The following is a 24,673-nucleotide window of genomic DNA, read 5'->3' on the forward strand; positions in this document are numbered from 1 at the left end:
ACTTCCTCTTCCCCTACACAGGATTTGGGGCTGGGTCAGACCCACCCCCAGATTTCTCCCACAGCTGCAGGAAGCTCTGCACCCAGGAACATCCCCCAACAAGCTTCTGTGCATCCAGATCCCCACACTGAAACACCTGCACCCAAACAGAACCCTCTGAACCCACACCTGGATCCCCCAAACTAAGCCCCTCCACTCTTGGATCCTGCCTTGCTGAGCCTGCCAGCCCATACCTGGTGCACCTGGCATGGATAGGCAGGGACCTAAGGTGTTTTTGGGGCAGGCCCAGTCCTTGCGTTGCGTCAGAGTTGGATGCAGCCTCACCGCTGAGTCTGTGTCCCAGGGCGGGAGAGAGCTGCAAGTGATTGCCCACCTCTGTGTGGCCAATGGCTTGTGCTTCCCAATGCCGTGCTGGAGTCTCCACATTTATTTGATAAATAAAATTTGCAGAGTTTTAAAATATAGTGCGCACAATTTTTAGTTTTTTGGTGCAGAACGCCCTCAGGAGTAAAAAGAGCAGCAAAGAACCTCATGTTATCCTTCACCTAAGATGACACAGGAACAGAACACTTTGGACTTTATGGGAAATCCTGAGCAGAAGGGCTGGGCAGCCATCTTGCTGTAAAGCAGAATGATCAGAATCTTAATAAAACTACAGTCTTGGTTTAAGGTAGTCTTACTCTCTAGAAAGCACTTGTCACTTTTATTTGCTTGTAACCATTTCTAAGTTCATTCTTTATACCTGAACACACTTAAAATCCCAGGAAACTTGTTTTTCTTTCATCTAAACCAACCATTGCTGTGTTTGATTTAAAGTAAATGTTAACTCCAGTTAATGTGGAAAGCTGCTGGGTACTGTATCTTTAAAAAAAAATATTTTTTTTTTTTTACTCTCTCCCAGTGGTCCAGAGGAGGGCTGCATATTGCAGAGCACATAGTTTGAGGAAAATTCAGAACTGGGGGTGTTCAGTTCATCTTGCCAGGCTGCTGGATTCACAGTTGCTGAGTCAGAGTTGTTTAACACAGTGCAGGCTTGTATGCTGTTTGGGAGCATCCAGACAAGGGCACTACAGCAGCAGAGTAAATTAAGCACCCAGGATTACAAGGCAGGCAGTGACAACCCCTCACTGTTCTGGATGGCATCTCAGTATGTGACAACATCAAGATTACTTCATTAGCAGGAACAGTTACCAAATCCGTAATATGCCCTAATTAGAGAGGTGGGTTGGAGAAGGAACGAACAATGTGACAATAAATAGAAATCTCTGCCATAATACAAATACTCTTTCACCTTACAGGCCAGCAGCAATTGTGCTGTGGAAGCTACCCAAACATTTATCTACCAGTTGGGCACCAATCTGGATTCGTACAGTCAGCGGATGCTGTTTCAGAGATGTGCATGGTGACTACTGTGCCAGAGGAGGGATTTTAAGAAAAACTGGATTTTCCCCAAACAGTGCAGGAGCTACAGATGAAGTTTGTGTGTCCATTGTCCACCCCCTCCCCCCCCACCGGTCCAACTAGCCCAAGAGAACATCAACCAAAGAGGTGCTGTTCTTGGTGATAAAACTCTTACTGGACATGTGGGGTAGGAGACCCTATATAGAACAGAATGTGTTGACGTGAGTTAGAGACATTCAAGAGGGAACCATAGAGGTAGTCATGTCTGCAGTAGAGAAATGTGGCAAGGCCCTGTGATGCACTAGCTTCTGTGTTCATACGTTGTCCGATCATAATCCTTGCAGATATAGAAATCAGTGCCTCTGAGACAAGAGTGAAGCTACTGTGAATCTCTTGACTTGGCATGCAATCCCACCATTACTCATTTGGTGGGAAAAGAGAGACAAGATTCAATTTTTCCCTTATAATTCTCACACACCAATATCCTCTAACATCATGAAGCTGTCCAGAATGGAGAACGCCTTGCTTTACTTTTAGTTAAATAAATGGATAGAGAAAGCTTGTGTACCTAAAGGCTGATGGTATGACTGAAATCAAACTAGCATACATATACTAACTCAGGGATGGGGAGGAAACGAAGTCCTTCCTTGCTCCGTGTAAAAACCAGAAAAAGTGGTATACACAGATTTTGAGTAAAGTGAGATCCTTTCCCCTTCAGGAAATAACTCTGGTCTAATGTCAGGTCCTGGGGCAAAAACCTCAGAGGGTGGCTTGAGGAGCTGTGGCTTATCAGTCTGCCCACCACTGCTGGAGCCTGAGGAGGTGGTTCTTTCATCTTTCCGGAGATAAGAGTCTTAAGGCCTGGTCTACAGTAGGCGAGGGGGTGGGGAGGAAATCAATCTAAATTACGCAACTTCAGCTACGTGAACAAACATAGCTAAAGTCGACGTACTTAGATCTACTTACTGCGCTGTCTTCATTGCAGGAGGTCGACTCCGCCTGCGTTTCTTGCTCCAGTGGAGTACCGGAGTCAACAGGAGAGCGCTCGATTTATCGCATCTTCACTAGACGCGATAAATCAACCCCCGCTGGATTGATCACTCCCGAGGTAAGTGTAGACATGCCCTCAGAACTACTGATATCAGTCACTGCATTGCTATTCATGGTAAGCACAGCTACAGCAGTAGGTGGTCTGTCACATGCTCTGCCCTCCTACCATTTGTTGCTTTGGGTGTTTGAATTTAATTCTATACCATGGATCATACCCAATACATAAAACACATCATATTAACTCAAATATACAGGAGTCAAAAGTACAGCTAAAACCAGCCCTCAACCTCATCTAAATTCCTATCTCTTGTGGGACTGTTCCACTCTTCTCTGGCACACTCCCAGCAGAGTCTAAGAATCTAAGTTCAGCTGGGCTTTATGTCCCAACAGCCAAGACTTAGATCCACAAATCAGTGGATCAGTGCTTAATAATCTGCTACTGCTTGGAGTGGTTTTGGACATTTGGGTAGGCTTATAAAGTCCTGGAACCTCTTGGGAAATTAGCTGTAACCTGAAGTCCATGCTAATCCTGGCTGATCATACATTAAAATGTAAAATCAACCTCTAAGCATTTATGTCATTCGCAGGACAGTTCAAGCCAACAGCTGAGAGTCTGAGGAGAAAAAGATAGCATCTGTGTGTTCCATTAGTGCTACTGGCTTTAATTGGCCAACATTACAAAACAGAAGGAGTCTGAACACCATATGAGTAAAAAGCCAAGTACACAAAATGATGAAATAGAGGTTAACAGGCACTATTCTTTTAAACTAAATCTGGGCCTTCAATTTCTAGTTCTAAAAGTTTTCAACATTTTTCATGCCATCAGAAGAACTATTAGTTATTTCTTACATAGCCCAGGGAATTACATTTATTGTCAGAAGTTTCCATTTTGTCAGATCTCTACACATTTGAAGTCAGCTTTTGAGTCAAGGGGAAGAATTTGCGCATTGAATTTTAATTTAATTTTATTTTTTGGTCTTATATGTTATCTCTTGAAAGGGACTATTTCTTCCTCTACACTTCAGCAGGCACTGATTTAAATAATGAGCTATTTAAAAACTGTTTATATTCAGGGGGAAACAAACTAGTTGCTACGCCCAGTACTGCAGCTGCCCTTGCATACATGTGAGCTCTGATAAGCTACTGTGTCAAAACTAAAAAACGTAAACAAGGATGTCCCTGTCAGCCCAACTCTTCTTAGCAAGAGAGCCAGAATCAGACTGTGGAAATGCAATGGTTGAAAGTTCTCCATCTTAAGTGAATTTCTTATGCTAGCCTCTGTTTCTAAGAGAGAAACCAGGACAATCAGAGAACAGTGTGTGTATGTGCGTGCGTGCACCTAAATATTAATACTCTCCACAAAATAAGCCCCATTCAGGACAGTGCAGAGACCCAACTTTTTGCAAAAACACGTAGTGTTTTCGCTAATAAAGAGTTTACTTTACTGAGAGCAGCCCTTTGGTCTCCAAAGCCCATAGCCAAGGGACTCAGTTATTTTTGGGGAAAAACGAAGTACAAAAGAGTCTCTACTTTTTTAAAAAATAAGTAAATTTTAGCTCTCCTTTGAGAAGACTGATTTATATTAGCCTTTAAAACATAAAACCAAGTAAACCAATCACTAAGGTTGAGATAAATATAGCAGCGGGATGCTGCCTCTACAGCTGGAAGTCTGTGGGATGGGGACCTAAAGAGAGAGACACAAATGTAAAAGTTTGGGTGTGTCCCAAAAGTGTCATCTCACTATTCCTCCCCAAAATCCTCAAGCCAGCCCTGTGCTTAGTACTGTGATCATGGCAGACAGACTCCCTTGCATTGGAAGGGCTTTGCAAGCATCTCCAAAGATGCTACGGCAAGCTTTGTATTTACTACTTTGGCATGCATGGAAAGGGTTGGAATAATGTGGCAAAGCTCAAAGCAGGTGTCAAGGGTTAAAACAAAACTCCATAAACATATCTCCATAGTCAAGTGCAACAACAAGCAACAGTGAAGCAGCTCACTGAAAAGCCTCTGAGAAGCCCAATCTGTCAAGTCTCACTCAAATAGGGCTTTCATCTGTTTGCATAAAGCCTCTTTTTGGTTTGCCTTTAAATTTAAACTGAAGCTTCATAATAAGTGATCAAGTTCTCCATGAGCACAACTCAGCTCTTCAGAAATGCTGTTATATTAAACTGTGCACTTTACTCTTATGGATCTTCCTTACAGGGAAGACAGCTCACTGTAATATTTTATTAAGGCTTATTTTAAACCTGTAACTTTAATACAGATGCTAATATTTTAACCATTTTTTAAAGTCAAGATTACACAGCAGGCCATTTAACCCAGAAAGTCTAGAAGGAGGCAGGTGACACTGATAATGTTCTAGCCCAATATCCAAACTGATCTATAGAACTTCAGAAACATGCACGGGACTGGAAAAGAACATGGTCACTGTGTGTTGTGTGGGACTGAGGGGGAGATCTGCCCACAGGACAGAATAACTAGAGAGCCATACCTTTTCACAAATGGAGCTACAGATTAGCAATGCTCCAGAGAAGCGCATGACTAGTAGAAGTGTTGCTGAGAATGACTGAGGTACGTTTGCAAAGCTGAGTGCAGAAGCTTGCACAATGCACGTCCTTATGCCCACTAGCCTGGCTCTGGTCCTCGTCTTTCGAACCAACTTAAGAAAACTATCCAATTTAAATACATACATCTGATCTGCTTTAATGGAAATATTCAAAAGTGATACAAGTGGGGCAAGTGAAGACAAATTCTAAAGACCCGTTTCTGAAATTGGCAGTAAGGGACTGCACAGGGTGGTGTTTTATTTTTTAAATACATAACTGAAGAACTGAATTTGAACAAAACCTTTAAAAAAACAGCCACACATATACACACACACATTTGAACTTGCATCACTGGTATCTAGTTTTAATTTTGTAACATGAGTCTGAAAAGATTCCTTTATAATTGGGATTAGTTTCAGGAAAGACCCAACAGCCAAGGAAACTACAAGAGATCTTGCTAAAGACTCTTGCAAAGCTCCACAAAGCACTGATTGTTCACAGTCTTTAGCAAACAGTTCATGTATCAGGTGACTCAATACATTCGGAATAGTGCCTTCAATTCAAAACGCAAAATAGTACAGAGGGTTACACCTTTTGTGCTAGTATCAAATATTTTAGCTTTTACACTATTAGTCTCATCAATGGACCAAGGAGATATCAACAATTTCAGTTTAAACACAAAATTTCCCAATACTGACTGGGAACTGCTTTTCTTACACACCAGTAATTTGTTCTAGATGACATGAGAGTGTCCAAAAGTTATGAAAGCGTGGTATTCTGTATATGGCAGTGAAAGAGAAAACGTTGAGATAGAAGGTTAGCACATTCAGTTCCTCTTTTTGGAGGCAAGTGAGATTTGAGGGTCCAGAAATGTCTTTCCAAATCCTTTATATAACTAGAAACGTATCTACAGCAATTTTACTTCTAGTAGTTAGATGACAATTAGAGACTTTTTAAATCTGGCAATATTAAAAAACCATACAAAATACATATTAAGAACTAAGCAAATGTTTTAGAACAACTTTATGAAAGGCTTTTTATTTGCAAGGTGTATTTACATATTCCATAAAGACCCATCACCTCCGGCAGTGTACAGTGCAGCTCCTTCTCAGCAGGAAGATTTTAAAATCAATCTCCACAGCATTTTGTAAGCTCAGTTCAACCAGAAGTTGATTGGAGGGGGGAGGGAAGTAGAAGTCACAGAAAAGTTCTGATCGCAAGTGCGTGGTCAGGAAAGATATACAACTAATATGGGATGCTTGGCCAACTAAGGGTTTCAAAATCCCCACAAACACAGAAGTATTGAGTAGTTTAAAAGAGACCCCTTCAAAATCTGTTTTTCCAAAAACTAAGTTTTTTATTTAGTATATGGGAAAGGTCTGACTTGAACAAGACCTTGCTGTCATTCCATAGTCTGTTATTAGGTAAGCTACCTAGTGAATACATAATTAGGGCTGGGTAAACAACTAACTCCCAAGAACCAGACCTTTTTGAAGGACTGGAAGTGTTTAACTAGACTCTCTCCATCCTCCCTCCTGCACTCTGTAACCCCAAAAAAACTAACACTTTTGTCTTGACGATACCAGCATAGTGCTTTTTCCTACCATCCATATGGCCTCACCTATCAAGCCCCCCACTTACTCTTTCAATGCACAACACATCCCATCACCTCTCACAGGCTCAAGATGGGGGGGGGGGGTTGAGAATATTTCTAATATTGTGTCAATTATTCACATGATTTTCAGCTGACTCAACAGCAGATTCACTAATCCTGCTGCTGAAGTAGCCCAAAACTAGGAGCTCAGAATACTCCCCTGCTGTTCTGGCACTTTCTTAGCCACACCTTTCAAACGCTCCTCACTTGCGGAAATACTCCACATTTAGAAGTGCTCTTCTGTTTTTCCTCCTTGTGACCACATTTGTCCAGTAGCCATTCCAACAGTGGCAACTGCAAACTGCTCCCACCAACTAGCAACATCACTATGTTGGATCCTCAGCAAGACATACAAAAGTGGCAGGGAGAGTGAAGAAAAGATGTGGGAAGAGACAGAGGGAAGCAGCTAGGCAAGAGACAGTCCGTAACTTAAATAATGCATTAGGGGTGGGTGGGTGCTTCATTTTGTCTGTTTCAATGTTACAAAACATTAAAAGGGGATGGGTTCGTCTTGGAAAAAATCACCAAAAAAATGTATTATGTAATTCATGGAGAGTCCCAAAGTCACGGCGAAGACACAACCCAAATTCCATATTTGAGTTAACCGTATTTGATTACATGAATAAGTTAATGCTGGGATATGAATTAGAAACTTCTTCCAGTAGAGGCTAATAGTGTCACAGCAACAGGAACATTAGACAATATTGGCTTGCTACTAATAAATATTTTAGAGTTTTCTTTCCGTTTTGCTCTAGAATAGGAGACTCACCTATTTTCCATTTAAAATCCAAAGATTAGAAGCTTCAGTGAGCGAACTCTTCTCTTCAGAGTTCAAATAGAGAAAGAAAACTAGCTTATTTTAATTATGTATTTTACTATTTTAGCAGATTTCGTAAACTAGAGTTGAAAGGTTGCTTTTTAAACTTAACTCCACAGAAAAACTAATGACATTAAGGATTATTAAAATAAAAGACACTATAATTACCCAACTCTCAACCTTTAGAACCATTATTTATAAGAGGCAGAACAAACAGAATCTTTCATTACTAGAGGAAAAGTTACAGGATTCACAGATAACATTTTTACTTTTGCCAAGATGAAGACCCACCAAAGTGGAAGTGGGTTAAAACCCCAGTAAAGTTTTTAGATGACGAGATCCGCAAACTTAGGGAATTGAAATCCTACAAAAAAAAAAAACTATGTAAAAAGTTACCTGGGAGATATGGTTGATGGAGGACTCCATTCTCCGCAGCTGGGATGCTTGAATGTCCAGCAGTTGGAGTACATTGTTGGCCAGTGCATTGATCTGATAAGCAACACTGGCAAGAGACTGGGTTGTGTATGCTTTGGTCTCTTCTAATGCTTTCCTTTTATCGGGAGCCTGAAAAACAAACAAGATATCATTTTTGTAAGGCCAGAAGAAAGGAGGACAAACCATTACTTTTAGAATACCATTCACCCAAAAGGCCTGATTGAGTAACTGCTCTGACTGCACAATCAAATCTACATCAAGCAAGAACTCACATGAACAGGGGAAAAAAAACAAACACACCCAGACGCTAAAAACATATGATGGTTTTGTTTAAGTAAAGATAGTCTATGCTAAGAAGTGATTCTCTAAGTTGAAACACGACTAGTATCAATTCTCTGGAGCAGGGCTTTTGTAACCCGCCTATCCTTCACTTCCAGAGAGAAGCTTCCAATTCCCCAGACAAGTGAAATCCAGCTTCTCTCTTCACAGTACCCAAGCCAATTAAAAAAAGGAAAAAGCATTTTCCCACAGTTGGGTGTCCCCCAGTGCACAAGTTTTTTTTACTATCAAGCCAACTCTACAGCTGTGTTGGCTGCTTATCCCACAGTGGGGGAGGAGGGAGAGCGCAGAGAGAGTCAGGAGGACATGCATTCATACGGGTCCTGCATCCAAGAGCCTTTGTGAAATTATTCCTGTTCCAATGAGGATTTGATAAACCTTTCTTCAGCTGGGGAAGCAGTCCCAAACTAAGGCAAGAGTCATACATATGTGGAGGGGCTAAAACATGGGTGGGCAAAGCACGGCCGCAGCCAGCATATCAGACATAATCCAGTCCTTGAGTTCCTGCCAGGGAGCAGGGTTGGCGCTTGCCCCGCTCTAGCACTCCAGCTGCGGAGCGGGATTCGGGGCTTGCGGGATTCGGAGCGTGCAGGGAGAGGACATGCCACTGCTTCCGGGAGCTGCTTGAGGTAAGTGCCAACCAGAGCCTGCACCACTAACCTCCTCCCACACCCCAACCCCAACACCTGTGGTAACATGCCCCTCCTCCACCACCCAGTTTAACCCTCACTTCCCAGGGGAGAGAAGGAGACAGAAGACAGACAACACAAGCACAATGTTGCACTTGGTGACATTTGCCTTTTCAAGTGTGTTTAGATACAAGCAATATGAGAAGCAGAGGTGTGAATTTTCCCTACACCACACCTCAGTAGGGTGTGACGTTCAAAACTAAACAGATTAGCCCCCTAATCTCCCTTCAGAGCAGCAATTCATACCTACCCAGTCCCTCCCAAAAGAGGAATTATTTTCTGCTAACAAAGTGAAATGTGCAGGGAAGGAATGAAGTCTCATCAGAAGGATGACCTACTGTGAATGCAAGTTACTTTATAATTTTAGTGATTTATAGAGCACCTAATCACAACAGCTACACTTGCTTTTGGGGAAAGGTTTCTATTCTAAACCCTTCCTTTCAATTCTGGATTTCTTCTCTCCCTGTCCCCCCTCCCCGGCTCTTGTTTGTTATTCTTTAAAGAAGTTGAAAATAAAGGAGAGAAAAAAAAGACAACATTCCTTGCAATAGAAAGTTTAAATTAAGCATAGCAAAAATCAGGGAATGTGAGTTCAGTTTGCACTCCACCTCAGCCCTGCATTTCCTGACTTCAGCTTGCTTAAGTATCATTCTTAAAACCTTGCATCATTAACTCTTTTGCCTCTACATTTTTGTTTAATATTCAGGAGCAATGACACTATTTAAGGATGGTGTCAGGGTCAGAGAAGTCAACCCTTTTTTACATTAAAAGTTAATTTCTAGCAATGGTTTAATAGAAAGCATTAGCAGTGACTGGGGGCATGCTAACCTCCATGAAAGGGGCGGGGGGAATTAAAGAAAAAAGACTCTGAAGTAGAGGACTCTCTGCAACACGCAGCAAAAAGAATGAAGTCTAATCTAATCAAAATGGTTAATGGTAGAGAGTAGATCACCACTACCATAGCACATTTTGGCAGAAGCCAGGGGATCCAAGAAATTTTCAAAATACCACCAAAAGTCTTAACTAAAAATAATGCTATTGGTCAACCATCAGGGATACTGAATGTCTTCTATGCTTGAACCAGAGTTGCTACCACTGGTTCAACTCCACTGGTGATGGCAAGATTGGCAATATAGACAGGCTACCATTATTTTAAACCACTGTGCTATCAGCAGAGTTAAACACAGTAGTTAAAAAGCTACCAGGTTCCCAACACTTCTGCAAACGGTGGAGCGGCAGCCACAATGATACACTTCACAGGACAGGTTTCATGTAGTCAGCACAACTTGCACCTCAATGGTACCAAGTATGGCCTCATCCAATAGTCCTTACCTACACTAGACACTTATTGAGGAGTTGTGTGTGACCATGGACTGGAGAGTCAGGCAATAAGAACATGATACAAAGACAACATTTGTAGTAACTAGATGAGAGATTCAGTGCTGTCAAATGGGAAGGAAGTGAAAACCTTTTATTTCTCTGGCAAATTCAGCAAGCAATTGGAGTCATTTGACAAAATGTCTGCTCTTCATTTTCAGTTATTCAACAGATAGACATTTTAGTCATTTGAACAAAAAATTCGTTCAACATCATGATTATACAAAAACAGTCTGAGGAAAATATGTAGCACCAAGGGTCAGTTACCCCAGCAGAATTTGGTTAGTACAATTCTCAAAAGCTTCACTCATAAAACACAGGGGAAATTTCTCTGTTCTTTCTGTTGTTGTTTGGGTTAAAGCTAACATGACATTTAGGCTTGTGCATTACACAACTGGGAGCTAGTGGTATAAGTCTCTTAATACAGATTCAAAACAGATATGCCTGCTAGAGTTTTTGGAGTAGGGGCAAGGAGGGTCAGATGTGTTTTCTGTTCCAAAACATTATAATTGAGTTAAACGACCGTTTTTTTGTAGTTTTGTCATGGCACCAACACTGACAGTATTTGGTACTTACAGCATTTTTCAGAGGATTTCCACCTATATTAATGCCTTGTAACTCCCCTATATGGTGGGAAGTATTATCCCAATTTTACAGGGGGTGACATGGATGCACAGGCCAACTTGCCCAAGTTCACACACGGAAATCAGAGTAGTAACAGAGCTCTGGTCTTCTAGAACCATTACTCTATCCATCCTCTCCTTGAGCAGATGCTCCTATACCAGGCAGTGCTGTTTTCAATGTAAAAGTGTCCCACTTCCCTTTTAAAAAAAAGAGTGCAATACTCATGTGTTTTTCAAAAGAATAGCTTTTGAAATAAGAGACAAATCCTGGTTCCATTAAGTTCAATAGGAAAAATCCCACGGATTTCAATAGAATCAAGATTTGAGCCAATGGCCTCCTGCAAACCATTAGATAGAAACAATTGCTCAGATGATTTTCAACCCCTTGAACCAGTTCAGGCAGATTTGGCAAACACTAAGATATTTATAGCTTCAGTAGGGGTTCACTGCAAGTCATCAAGAATGACTTTTAACACATTATGAATGTAATATTACTAAATATCCAGAAAACATGTGGGAAGAAGGGAGTCATTTCTTTGTGGTCTATGTTAAACTTCAAAACAGACCAATGCTTCTCCAGTTGTACTAGAGACGATTGGGGAAAAAAAAAAAATTTGAAAAGTTGAACCTTTTCATTGAATTGTCTAATTTCAGGACCCCCCCCCCCCAAACACACACTACCCACACCCAAAAAAACCAAAAACACACTAACATTTTCAGTAAAAAAGTTTCCCCAAAAGAGAATCCCATTTTTAAAACCAGCTTTGACCTGTACATCTGCTGTAACCTTAACTGCTGTCTGACTAAAGTGGAATGACAACTTGGCTCTTTGCTTCTGCAGAAATTAAGTATGAAGCTTCAAGAGGTTGTGAAAAAAATATATTTAAGCCAGTGTGCAGCTTAGATTCCCTACTACTTCATGGGATGGTTTCTGGCAAGACTGCGAAGTTCCCTGAATCACTTTCAGATTTGTAGTGATGTTACCACATTATGATTTCACAATGAACTCCACCCAAATCACTGCCACAGTAGGAGATGGGGAGTCACCGAATGTGCTCCAACTCAGCCACCCACTTCAGGGACACATAATAAAGGATCTGTCCATTATTCACTCTCCCTTATGCACACAGAGCTGAGAGAACCAACTATTTTTCTGTGGATTACCATCTATATGCAGACATTTTTCCATAGGAACGTGTCTGCAGTATTCTAACCATCTCCTTTCCTAACTTTCTCCATTTCATTGGATTCCCACCATCTTCCAAGCTACTCCAGCTCACAATCCTGAGACAATTTTAGGCATGTATCCTTTACATGTCCAACCTTTCTCCCAATCCTGCTAGGTGACTCTCTAAAAAAGAGGTCTCAAACTCAAATGATCACAAGGGCCACATGAAGATTAGTGATGTGGCCCTCAGGCCAATGCACTGACACACCCCCTCACTGTCCCCAGCCCCAACCCCACTCCACCCCTTCCATGAGGCCCTGCCCTGCCCCCTCCCACCCCTTCCCCGAAGTCACCACCCCAACTCTGCTCCCTCTCTGCCCCCAGGGGGTGCAGGGTATGGCAGAGAGCTCAGGGCAGGGAGTTGGGCTGCGGGGTACAGGAGGGGTTCAGTGTGCAGGCTCCAGCCCAGCCCAGCACCGCTTACCTAGAGTGGCTCTGGGGTGGCAGCGGCGTGCACCGGGGCCAGGGCAGGCTCCTTGACTGCCTGCCCTAGCCCCACTCTGCTTCAGGAAGTGGCCAGAACCAGGTCCCTGCAGGTGCAGAGGGCTCCACGTTGCTCTCGCTTCCAGGTACCTCCCCCAAAGCTCCCACTGGCCATAGTTACCCATTCCCAGCCAATGGGAGCTGCCAGGGGCAGTGCCTGGAAGCAAGAACAATGCACAGAGCCCTCTGCTGTGCCCCCACCCCCCCGCGGCCACAGGGACTTTGGTCAGCTCCATGGGGGGGGGGGGGCGATCCTGCGGCTGGATTTGGCCTGCAGGCTGTAGTTTGCCCACCCCTGGCCTGCAGATAGGCAGAGGGGCAAGCTGGGCTGGGGGGGGGGGGGGGAAGTGGGGAGCACGCATGCAGGGAGCTTTGCGGGCCACATGAAAGAACTGCATGTTTGAGACGCCAGCTCTACAGCATCTCAGAAATACATTCATTCACTTTTACTGCAAAAACACTAGTGCATGCTGTGACTGGTTGGACACCTCTTCTGGGATGCCACTTGATGTACTGGGATTTCATGAGCCTCTCCTGCTCAACCAGCCTGGGTTCCCTCTCCCTGCTTTGCTGAACTAGGCTCTCGGGCTTCTTGCAGCGCACATGTGCACACCCCCCAGCTGAAGTCAGCTCTGTGTGAGAGGACTCCCCCAGTACTCACGTGCACACCCCTTTTGGGAGATAAACCCAGAATAATACTGTCTTGTGTTGTACAGATTTTTCTGTACAGTGCAAGCTCATAAAAATCCACCCTCTTCCTTAATGTGAAGAGATATTTGCATGACTCCCGTCCCCCCTGTAGAAGTTACATAAACCGGGCTTAAACAAAATGCATTTTAACGACTACAAAAGGCAGATTTTAAGTGGTTCAAGGGATAGCAAACAGAACAAAGCAGATAACTAAGCAAATGAAACAAAACACGCAAACTAAGCTTGACACACTAGATAGGTAGGATACAAATTAGCAAATTCTCACCCCAAGTGATAAACAGGCTGGCAGATTCTTAAGGCACAAGTTGCCTTGGCTTTCCCAGGTTTTCATATACAGGCTAAAGATCAATTCTCTCAGTTCAGTCTTTGTTCCTCAGGTGTTTTCAGGTGTGTTGTGGGGAGAGTCAAGCCATCTCATGTCAGTCTCTCTCTTTTATATCTTCCCCCCACTTGCTGGAAAGCTTTTATCCTGTGACCTGGGTCAAACAGTTCCCATTGTATAGAGCTATCTCCGAGAGGTTTCTATTGCGCACAGTTCCTGGGGTAATCCTTACGCTTGTGTGCATTTCTTCAATAAGCCACTAACATTGTTTGGCCTCATCCAACGTAGCATATTCGAAATACAGAGACATGGTCAATAATCCCAGCTTCAGATACAAAAATGATACAAGCATAAAAATTGGATAAATACATTCAGTAAATTATAATCTTTCCAATGATATCTTACAAGACCCATTTTGCATAAAGTACATCTCAGTTATGTCTCATCCACAACAGAACCATATTTCCATGAAGAATATGGGGTGTAATGTCACACATGCCTTCACTATCTTCGCTCAAGACCCAGTCTCTCACTTCTCCCCATTTCATTCCATTCAATATGCTGCCAGTTTCCTTATGAACAAAGCTTAGAGGCTTCTGGCTGCTGCCACATCAACTCTCTACCATAAATAAGGAATGACTAAATAGAGGCACTACTTGCAGCAAGAGGAAGCACTCCCCCAAGAACACTTGATTTAATTTTGCTGAAGTCAGCAACTCAGCAGGATGCAATAAGTGTGGCAGCATTGGAAAGAAATAAATAGTTGGCTCATATTAGATAGTTTAAAGACAGTGGGGATTTTGCCTCCCCATCCTTCAACAGATAAAGATGAAAAATACGGAAGAGTACACACTGGAATGTATGCAACCTCAAAGAAGGAGAAAAAAACAAGACAACTGCTTATGGCAATGTTACATCAGTTGACCAATCACTAAGTTATACAGAGACATGACTAAAATGCTAAACAAGTGACAAGTTACTGGGCACTGAGTAAAGAGCCCAGACCCTCTTTACACTCTTAGTTACAGGAATGCTGTAGATTTATATGCACTTTTATATGGTTTTGCTGTCGTTCACACAATGTACCAAATTTGTATTTGCTGAAAGAAAATGCAAGGGTATTTTTTTAGCTTTGTGGACAGCTTTATAAAGCTACTTGCTTTGCATCAACCAGTTAAAAGCGAATTAGTCTAAATCACATGTAAACTGACTTAAGTCATCCGTCTTCATCACATAGTACTACTTTGCATAGTACTACTTAGCTGCAACCTCTAGTCTAATAGGAACAAAGAATGGTCAATATACCAGATTTTATGTAATTTCACTCACTTTTATTCACTTCCCTCTATTACTTACCCTTTTCGGAAAGTTTCAGAATGTAATTTATACTTCCTAATAAGCGAGATGATCAGATCAACGCTTCAGAGTCTTCCCCCCGGACCCTCCCCCCTCTGACTCATCTGTTCACTCTAGATTATGGGCCAAAATTCTGGTCCCACTGAAGTCACAAGAGATTTTGCCAACGAATTCAAGAGAGCCAAGATTTGGATCTAAGTTTTGACAGCAAAGGCCTCCTTCAGAAAAGCCAATTTAGTATGGCATAAATTGGTGGCCTGACAGGACCAAAAAGAAAGTCCCAACCTAGCTTCAATAGTTAGGTCAAAACTGGACTTTGACATTTTGATAGCCTCACCTGCCTTCTCGGGGTCACAGATCCTGGTCCCACATACAAATAGAAGCAATAATACAAGGACTAAAGAGAAGGTAAGCAAGAGGAAGAAGGGGAGGAAGAGAAGGGAACACTGCTGGTGCTAGAACCTGTTAATATGGTAGCCGGTGTTAACTAAGATATTTTGAAAGACTCACTAAAAATTCAAAAGGGGGGGGGGCTCACTTGTAGTTTACATTCCCATTTCTACTGGAATGGGATACACTTGCAATGTCAGTTCAATGGGAAAGAGGTATATTCAGGCAATTGGCCTGGAGGCGCCTACCCATCAATACTGAACCCTGACATCTACAAGGGGCAATCCCACACAGCACAGAAAACAAATAGCTTCCCCACCCAGGAAATGAACACACTGGCTCATTATGCAGCCCCCAACAACACTGAACTTCTTACAACATAGCACTCTCATGTCTCCATAATGAGCTTGAAAGTCTCCATCAAATCCCTGCTTCATATCCCTGATCAGGCTTTTAAGAACTTGGAAGGCTGGACTACAATTTTAAGGATTTATTCTTTGATTCTGATGGTTGGCAACAGGCCTTGGCATTTCTGAGCTCTCCTCAACTTATGCTCAGCTTGGTCTAAGCATTCTGTCTCTGAGCTGCAGTAATGTGTCTCAGAGGTTTAATTATCCCACTCACACTAGATAATGTTTACCTACTATGAGCCAAAAGTCTAATTTGCACTGAGCATTAAGAATGATAAATCCAGAGGTCCTTCTAAATAAGTATTGAGGCTCTACCTATTGAATTAGGTATGCAGTCAGTGGATATCTGCTTGTTTTTATTCATAATTCATGAAGCTCTTTAAAACACTTTGCATACAGGTTGCTCTGTGGTGATCATATTTTGCTGTTGCTGCCAGTAAGTCATTTTAGTATCACCTCAATCACAAAAAATGGAAAGAGGGGGAAGAAAGTCAGGTCAGCAGTCACAAGTCTCTATGCACCAAAGGAAACTTCCAGCAGCTATCTAACTGGAAGCTGCTCAAAGGGATTTGAACACCATAATAAAAAAGTGCTTCCCAGACAGCATAGGGTATTCCTCCCCTTCGTAGATAAAAGGTATTGTATACAGACTTAAAAGGATGCAAGTAATAAAAGCAGAGTAAGGGGCAAAAGAATTATTCACAGAACTGGGTAGGACTAATTTTAATTTAGAAATAGGGGTTATTTACAGTTGTACTGATATTATACAGAGAAGGTGGGAACAAGAAGACAGGAGAAATCGATGTGTCAGATTCCTCCTGGAAAGTGTTTACTAATGTGCTTATATAGGAATCACATTTGAGAAATTCTGCTAGTTTACACATATACTGCATCACAGACCTGGGCCAAAATAGGTTTTTGCCTTTTTTTTTTTTTTTAAAAAAAAAAACGAGCCATGCAGGTAAGACTCTTAAATCCACTTTCAGGTACATAAGTACAAGACCTAATCATCAGTCCTAAGCAGACAGCTGCTCTCAAGTGCTCAGTGCTTTTGAACAATCAGGAGACACATTTAGGTACCTAAAAATGGCTTTAAGAACCCAGCCTTATTCATCCTACTTCCTCTTTTTTTTTTTAATAAAAATACTGTTTTATACTAAAATGTCCCATCATCAAGCATAATGTAGACAAGAGTCCAGATGGCCACCAGTGTCATATAGCCACTATTTAGCTAGACCTCCTTCAAAACAAGGTTAGGTCACATGGCAGTGAAATTCCGATGAATGCCTGGTGCAGCCTATCCTAACTCTTCCCCCATTACTACCATCAGTGCATCTGAGTCAATAGTAGAATTGGTTGGAAGTAAGTTTGTGTGGGGTTGTTGTTTTTGGGGGGGAGAAGGGGGCAGGGAGGACAGATGATCCTAGTGTAGGCACAGCCAACCAGCTTCTCTATACTAAAAAGGATAAACACTTGCATTCTAAAGCAATAGACAAATCTTTAATTGTGACTTGAAATTTATAAATAGAAAGACTGAACATAAACTTGTACAAATTCAGCAATGTGATTTAGGAGTTCCGCAATAGAGTATTTATAGTAGAAAAGTTCAAGTATTTTATTAAAGTGCTCTCTCCAAGGACAACTTGTTGTCATTTTGCTGCACTTGCTTACCCCTTGGGATGGGAAGAAAGAGAACAGAGATTTTGAAAGCTTCAGACACTAATTAATTGACATTGTTAAGTAAGCTATTAATAGAAGTATGTTAACTACACTTGTGTAGTATCTGTTTTTATCCAGTATCCTCTCTCCAGGGGACTAATCCTGCCCTTGCAGGGGAAGTGGGGAAAAGGGGGAAGGGAAAGGGGGAAGGGAATAGACTTTATGATCTAATATAGTGGTAACCAACTGGTCAATCATGATCAACTAGTCAATCCAAGAGGATCTCCCAGTCAATCGCAATCTGATGGTGTAGCGTGTCTGCCGCTAAGGCAGATGTCCTGCCTACCCTGGCCCTACACCGCTCCTGGAAGCGGCCAGCACATCCCTGCAGGTGGGGGTCTCCCTCCATGCACTTCTGCCTGCCTGCAAGCACCACCTGTGAGAAGAGGGAGCCAGTGAAGGGATGCAAAGAGGGGTTATACGGTCCAAGCAACAGTCTAGAAGAATGAGGAGTGGGGCAAGATGGCATGTGACAAGTACAGAGAGAAGAACATTACAGTAATCAAGATGTGAGATGACAAGAGCCTGGATCACAGTTTTAGCTATCTGGATGGATAGGAAAGTCCATATATCTTAGCGATGTCACATAGAACAAAATCAGCAAGACTTGGATGTAGCCTGGATGTGAGGACCCAGAGAAAGGTCCAAGTTGAAGAGAACACCCAGGTTATGGGCCCGAGCAACAGGTAGAATGGTGGTGTTATCCACAATCATCAGGAAAGAAGGTAGTAGGGAGGGCAGGAATTAAGAGCTCTGTTTTAGCTATGTTGAGCTTGAGCTGATTGATAGACATACTTAAGCAGAGGTCAGAGAGGGGCTGAGATTTTAGTTTGGACAGAAGGAGACAGGTCTAGAATAGAGGTAGATTTTTTAATCATTTGCAGAGAGACAGTTGAAATTGTGTATGCAGATTAAATTGCTCAGAAGCAAGAGGCAGAGAGAAAGAAAAAACGGGGGACCAAGGACAGAGCCCTGGAGGGGCCTTAGGAGGATCTGCTGAAGACATGTTGAAGTGATTGGAGAGGCAGGAGGAGAACTAGGAGACGACAGTCACAGAAGGCAAGGGAGGACATGATTTAAAGAAGAGCATGGTTGACTGTCAAAGGCATCTTACAGGTCAAGGAGGATGAGGTTGGAGGATGAGGTTCAGAGATTTGGCTAGGACGAGGTCATTAGAGACTTTGGCAAAAGTTGTTGCAGTTGAATGCAAGGGATGGAAGCCAGACTGGAGGGTCTAGGATAGAACTGAGCTCCAGACAGGGATTGTTAACAGTGCATTCAATGAACTTAGAAATGAAAGGAAGACTGCACCAGTCAATAATTTACAAAGATCAGTTTCACACATGCCCCAAAAAATCCAATACACACACTAGATAACTGGTGAGAAATTAACCCCTCTTTTGATCAGTATTCCTCTGATCAGTGCTGAACCAGGTTTCTATAATCAGACTGTATTCTCCAACCTGTGTTATATTTTCTCCTCTTAGTTGGAAGAACTGATCCGCACTCTTATTAGCTGAGAAAGACCAGGCTTCTAACATGTTTTTAAACAAAGAGGTCTTTTTTCTTTGAAGGGAAAAAAGTCTTCCAAAATAAATTCCATGTTCTAATTTCTTTATATATGGAATACTTGTACTCTCCAAAGCAGACCTTCCTTTGTATTCACCTTTGTTTCACTTGGACCAGCTATGATCAAGGTACAAAACAGACTCAGACTTTAAAGGTCAGAAGGGACCATTACGTTCATCTAGTCTGACCTCCTGCACATTACATGCCACAGAATCTCATCCACCCACTCCTGTAACAGACCCCTAACCTCTGGCTGAATTACTGAAGTCCTTAAATCATGGTTTAATGACTTCAAGTTACAGAGAATACACCATTTACACTAGTTTAAACCTGCAAGTGACCTGTGCCCCATGCCCCATGCTTCAGAGGAAGGCAAAAAACCCAGGGTCTCTGCCAGTCTGACTGGGGCGAGGGGGGAGAGGGGACATTCCTTCATGACCCCAAATAAAATCAAATCAGTTAGACTCTGGGCATGTAGACAAGATCCACCACCCAGATACCTGGGAAAGAATTCTCTGTAGTAATTCAGAGCCCTCCCCATCTAGCGTCCCATCACTGGCTGCTGGAGATACTTGTGTGAACAGTTGCAGATCAGCTACATGCCATTATAGGCAGTCTCCTCACACCACCACCTCCATGAAGCTTCTCAAGCTCAGTCTTGAAGCCAGTTAGGGTTTTTTATCCCGCACTGCTCCCCTTGGAAGGCTGCTCCAGAACTTCACTCCTCTGGTAGTTAGAAACCTTTGCCTAATTTCAAGCCTAAACTTGTTGATGGCCAGTTTATATCCGTTTGTTCTTGTGTCCACATTAGCGCTTAACTCCTCTCCCTCCCTGGTATTTATCTCTCTGATGTATTTAGAGAGAGCAATCATATCTCCCCTCAGCCTTCTTTTGGTTAGGCTAAAGAAGCCAAGGTCTTTGGGTCTCCTCTCATAAGTTAAGTTTTCCATTCCTGACCATCCTAGTAACCTCTCTCTATGCCTGTTCCACTTTGAATTCATCTTTCTTAAACATAAAAGACAAGAATTGCATAGTGTTCCAGACGAGGTTTCTCCAGCGCTTTGTATAATGGTACTAACACTTCACCTTCTCTACTGGAAATACTTTGCCTGATGCATCCTAGGACTACATTATCCTTTTTCACGGCTGCACCACATGGTTGATCACAGGATGACTGAGACATCAAACACACCCAGGTCTTTCCCCTCCCCTGCACTTCCAACTGATACTTCCCCAGCTTATAGCAAATATTCTTGGTTTTAGCCCATCTTTGCACTATTAAATTTCATCCCATTTTTATTACTCCAGTTTACAAGGTCATTCAGCTCTTCTTGTATGATATTCCGGTCCTCCTCTATATTGGAGATACTTTCCAACTTTGTGTTGTCCACAAATTTTGTTAGCACACTCCCACTTTTTGTCCCAGGGTCAGTAATAAAAAAAGTTAAATAAAATTGGTCCCCACCACTGAACATTGGTGGAGTTCCTCAAGAACCTCCCTCCAGCCTGACAGTTCACCTTTCAGAATGCCTCATTGTAGTCTCCCCTTTAACCAGTTCCTTATCCACCTTTCACTTCTCATATTAATCCCCATCTTCTCCAATTTCATTAATAGTTTCCCATGTGGAACAGTATCAAATGCCTTACTGAAATCCAGGTAGATCAATCTACTGCATTTCCTTTGTCTAAAAAAAAAAAATCAGTTCTCTTCTCAAAGAAGGAGATCAGGTTGGTCTGGCACAATCTACCCTTTGTAAAACCATGTTGTATTTTATAATTATGTTTAGCTCTATATCCTTAACTATTTTTAAAATTTGTTCCAAGGCCTTGTGTACAATTAGTTTAATCTCAACAGGCCTGTAGTTCCCCTGATCACCCCTCCTCCCCCCTTTCTTAAAACTAGGAACTATATTAGCAATTCTCCAGTCATAGGGTAAAACGCCTTAGTTTACAGATTTGTTAAAAATCCTTACTATTTGGCTTGCAATTTCATGTGCCAGTTGCTTTAATATTCTTGGATGGAGATTATCCAGGCCCCCTGATTTATCCCATTGAGCTGTTTGAGTTTGACTTTCACCTCAGATGTGGTAATTTCAACCTCCAGGTCCTCATTCCCATTATCCCTCTGCCACTACCCAAAAGCTTTTCCTTAACCTCATTAAAAACTGAGGCAAAGTATTGGTTTAGGTGTTGGGCCATGCCTAGACTATCTTTAAGCGCCACCCCATCCTCAGTGCTTAGCGGTCCTGCTACTTATTTCCTTGTTTTCTTATTTATATGGCTTTTACTATTAGTTTTAATTCCTTTGCAGGGTCCAACCTTGTTTGGCTTTTGGCCATTTTCACTTTATCCACACACTTTCGGACCTTCAAAAAGGTACTTTCCTTGCTGATCCATCCCATCTTCCCATTCCTTGTAGGCTGTTTTCTCTTAATCTTCTATTTGAGATGCTTGCTCATCCAGCTTGGTCTGCAACCCTTCCTTAAAAAAAAATTTTCCCCTTGCTTGGGATAAAGGCTTCAGATACTTTAAGTCAAAGTTGCAGAAACTAATTCCATGCTTCCTCCACATTCAGATCCTTGAGTTTCTCAGTCCAATTCACTTCCCTAATTCCCTTAATTTTTTTTAAAGTTAGCCCTTTTGAAATTAAGAAAATTAGTTGCAGACCTGTTTTCGTTTACCCTTCCATTTAGTTTAAACTGAATTAGCTCATCACCACTCAAACCAAGGCTGTCTTCTACAACCAGTTCTTCTAGGAGGTCCTCACTACTCACCAATACCAAACCTCAAACGGCATCACCTCTTGGTTCAAAATACAGTGTTTACATCTATGTATACAAATAGTTCTGCCACAGATCTTAATGGGATTACAATGGAGAGCAAAATTTGGCATATCTATGTTCAGGAAGCCATCTTACTCTTCTTTAAAGAGTTCAATAGATACTTTGATCTCTACTGTAAGTCACCTTTTTAAAGAAGTGGTTCCATTGTAATCCAGGCTGTTTGAATTACAACAGCAACCTGATACATCCAATGGGAGAGTGACTTACAAAGTGACACTGACAGATTGAGACAGTGAGGAAGCAATGCCAGCTACTCTGTTAATGGCATCTTCTGCCCAGTACAGCAAATAGTGCTCATGTTGGCTCTGGAATAAATTTCTCCCCATATTAATATTTTTATATTCTATAGATAGTATGTAGCACAATTTCTAGTTGTACCTTCCTGCGAACCCCAGTCAAATGAAAATATGTCAAAGAAACAATTCACACACACCGGCACAATAAAATTCTTGATATTTTGGATACTGGGATCTGAGTACAGAATGAAGTGCGAAAAAAAATATATCACAATAACAGGTTTCAGAGTAACAGCCATGTTAGTCTGTATTCACAAAAAGAAAAGGAGTACTTGTGGCACCTAAGAGACTAACCAATTTATTTGAGCATGAGCTTTCATGAGCTACAGCTCACTTCATCGGATGCCGATGAAGTGAGCTGTAGCTCACGAAAGCTCAGAGACTAACCAATTTATTTGAGCATGAGCTTTCGTGAGCTACAGCTCACTTCATCGGATGCCGATGAAGTGAGCTGTAGCTCACGAAAGCTCATGCTCAAATAAATTGGTTAGTCTCTAAGGTGCCACAAGTACTCCTTTTCTATATCACAATAGTAACTGGGCAAGTATGATTATTCTACCAATAAACATGTGTACTCTCTCAACTCAGAGCAATGACTGTTGATTTCTGCACTCACCACATTGCCCATATGCCCCGGGCAGCCTCTCTTTTCCACTGTGCTAAATGTATCACTTCCCCTTCAATTCCTACCTCAAATCTCACCACTCATGTCAATTCTAATCAACATTCCTATTCATTCCTGCCTTATTCTCATAAAGGGGGAAGGACACTAAGTTGCAAACACAAAAGCTAAACAGGCCCTACAATCTTTATTTGCTGTAGCCCTCTTCTCTCCCTCCACCTTTCTCTTATGTCACAAAATTTAGCAAATGTAGTTTAGAGCCGAGGTTCCCAAATCTCGTAAACTGTGCCTCCCTCTGGAGATTCTTGTCCCACACATGCCCCTCCCCGCCATATGCCCAACACAGGAGACAAGAGGGTAACAGCCCAGCCAGCTAAAATGGCAATTTGGAGAAGAGAAGGAGGTAGGGTGTGGAGGGTGCCTGAGAGGATGCAGGAAGGGATGGTTGCTGCGTGACCATGGGAAGCAGGGGGGTTTGTAGGAGAGGCAGGTGCTGATCTTGATAGCTTTTGAATCAATGCCACTAGTACCTCCTGCACCCCAACACTCTGCTCCAGCCCACAATGCCGCCACTAGCACTGATGTGAATACACAGGGATGTGGTGGAGTCTCCGTCAACTATGTCTTTAAATTAAGACTGGATCTCTTTCTAAAAAGATATGTTGTTACAGCTCAAGCAGAAATTATGGGTTTGATGCAGAAGTTACTGGGTGATATTTTGGCTGTGTTACGAAGGTGGTCAGATTAGGTGATAATTGTCGCTTCTGGCCTTAAAAAGAGAGTCATCTATGATTGGGAGTTGAAGGCATTTATTTGCCTCTCCAGTTCCCTCCTAAAGAATGCTAGGTGCATTTTCAGCAAAACTGAGACATACTTGTATGCTTTTAGCTAGAGATTAAAACTTTATTCCTCTTTCAGAGATTACATCATCATAATGATCTCTGCTGGCCCTGGAGTCTGACCTTTTGTATAAAAATAAAACATAGAACTTCCCCAAATCAATTCCTACAGCATATCTTAGAAAATCATCCAGTTTTGACTTAAAACTTGTCAGTGACAGAATCCCCCATGAGCCTTGGTAAATTGTTCCAATGGTTAAATTACTCAGAGTTAAAAATTTAAGAGGGCTTGTCTACACTACCACTTATGTCGATGTAACTTACCTTGCTAAGGGGTGTGAAAAAGCCAGCCCCCTGAGCAACACAAGTTACATCAACGTAAGTACTGTCCACACCAGCGTTAAGCCAGCAAAAGAGCGCTCTCCCATCGGCATAGTGCATCTTCACCAGACACGCTACAGCAGTGCGGATGCATTGGTGCAGCTTTTTCTTAATCACCTCTCTGAGATGCTTGCTCATCCAGCCTGGTCTACAACTCCTGCTTATGAATTTTTCCCCCTTTCTTGGGATGCAGGCTTCAATAGCTTCTGCAGCTTTGACTTGAAGTAATCCCAGGCCTCCTCTGCCTTTAGATCCATAAAATTCTTCAGTCCAATCCACTTCCAAATTCCTAGTTTAACGCTCTCTTAATCAGTTGTGCCAGCCTCCATCCTAGAAGTCTATTTCCTTCCCTACTCAGATGAAGTCCATCCCGAGAGAACTCTTCTGTCCATGAAGGCCTCCCAGTGGCCATACATCCCAAAGCCCTCCTTATAGCACAACTATAGAAATCCCATTGATTTAGATAGGTAAATTCAATTAAATCAAACAAAAATACTTTTGCAGTGTTCCATAAACCCTCTCACTGTTCTATACCCCGTAACCCAAATTAGCAAGCCTCCTCCATAATCAGGG

General features: G+C 42.2%; 1 protein-coding gene across 9 annotated transcripts in view; it reads right to left on the reverse strand.

Annotated features, from left to right (window-relative positions):
* ABI1 (abl interactor 1) overlaps window positions 1-24,673 on the reverse strand; it is a 120,374-nt gene that overhangs the window by 74,508 nt on the left and 21,193 nt on the right. For 8 of the 9 annotated variants that reach the window (XM_073334294.2, XM_073334297.2, XM_073334293.2 and 5 more), the window contains exon 2: window positions 7,865-8,032. In XM_073334294.2, coding sequence (XP_073190395.1) covers window positions 7,865-8,032 — 168 coding nt within the window. Of the gene's footprint in view, window positions 1-7,864; window positions 8,033-13,618; window positions 13,922-24,673 lie in introns of those variants that run through there. The other variant, XM_073334300.2, reaches the window with a different exon arrangement.

This window comes from Lepidochelys kempii, chromosome 2, assembly GCF_965140285.1.
Source record: "Lepidochelys kempii isolate rLepKem1 chromosome 2, rLepKem1.hap1, whole genome shotgun sequence".
Lineage (NCBI taxonomy): Eukaryota > Metazoa > Chordata > Testudines > Cheloniidae > Lepidochelys > Lepidochelys kempii.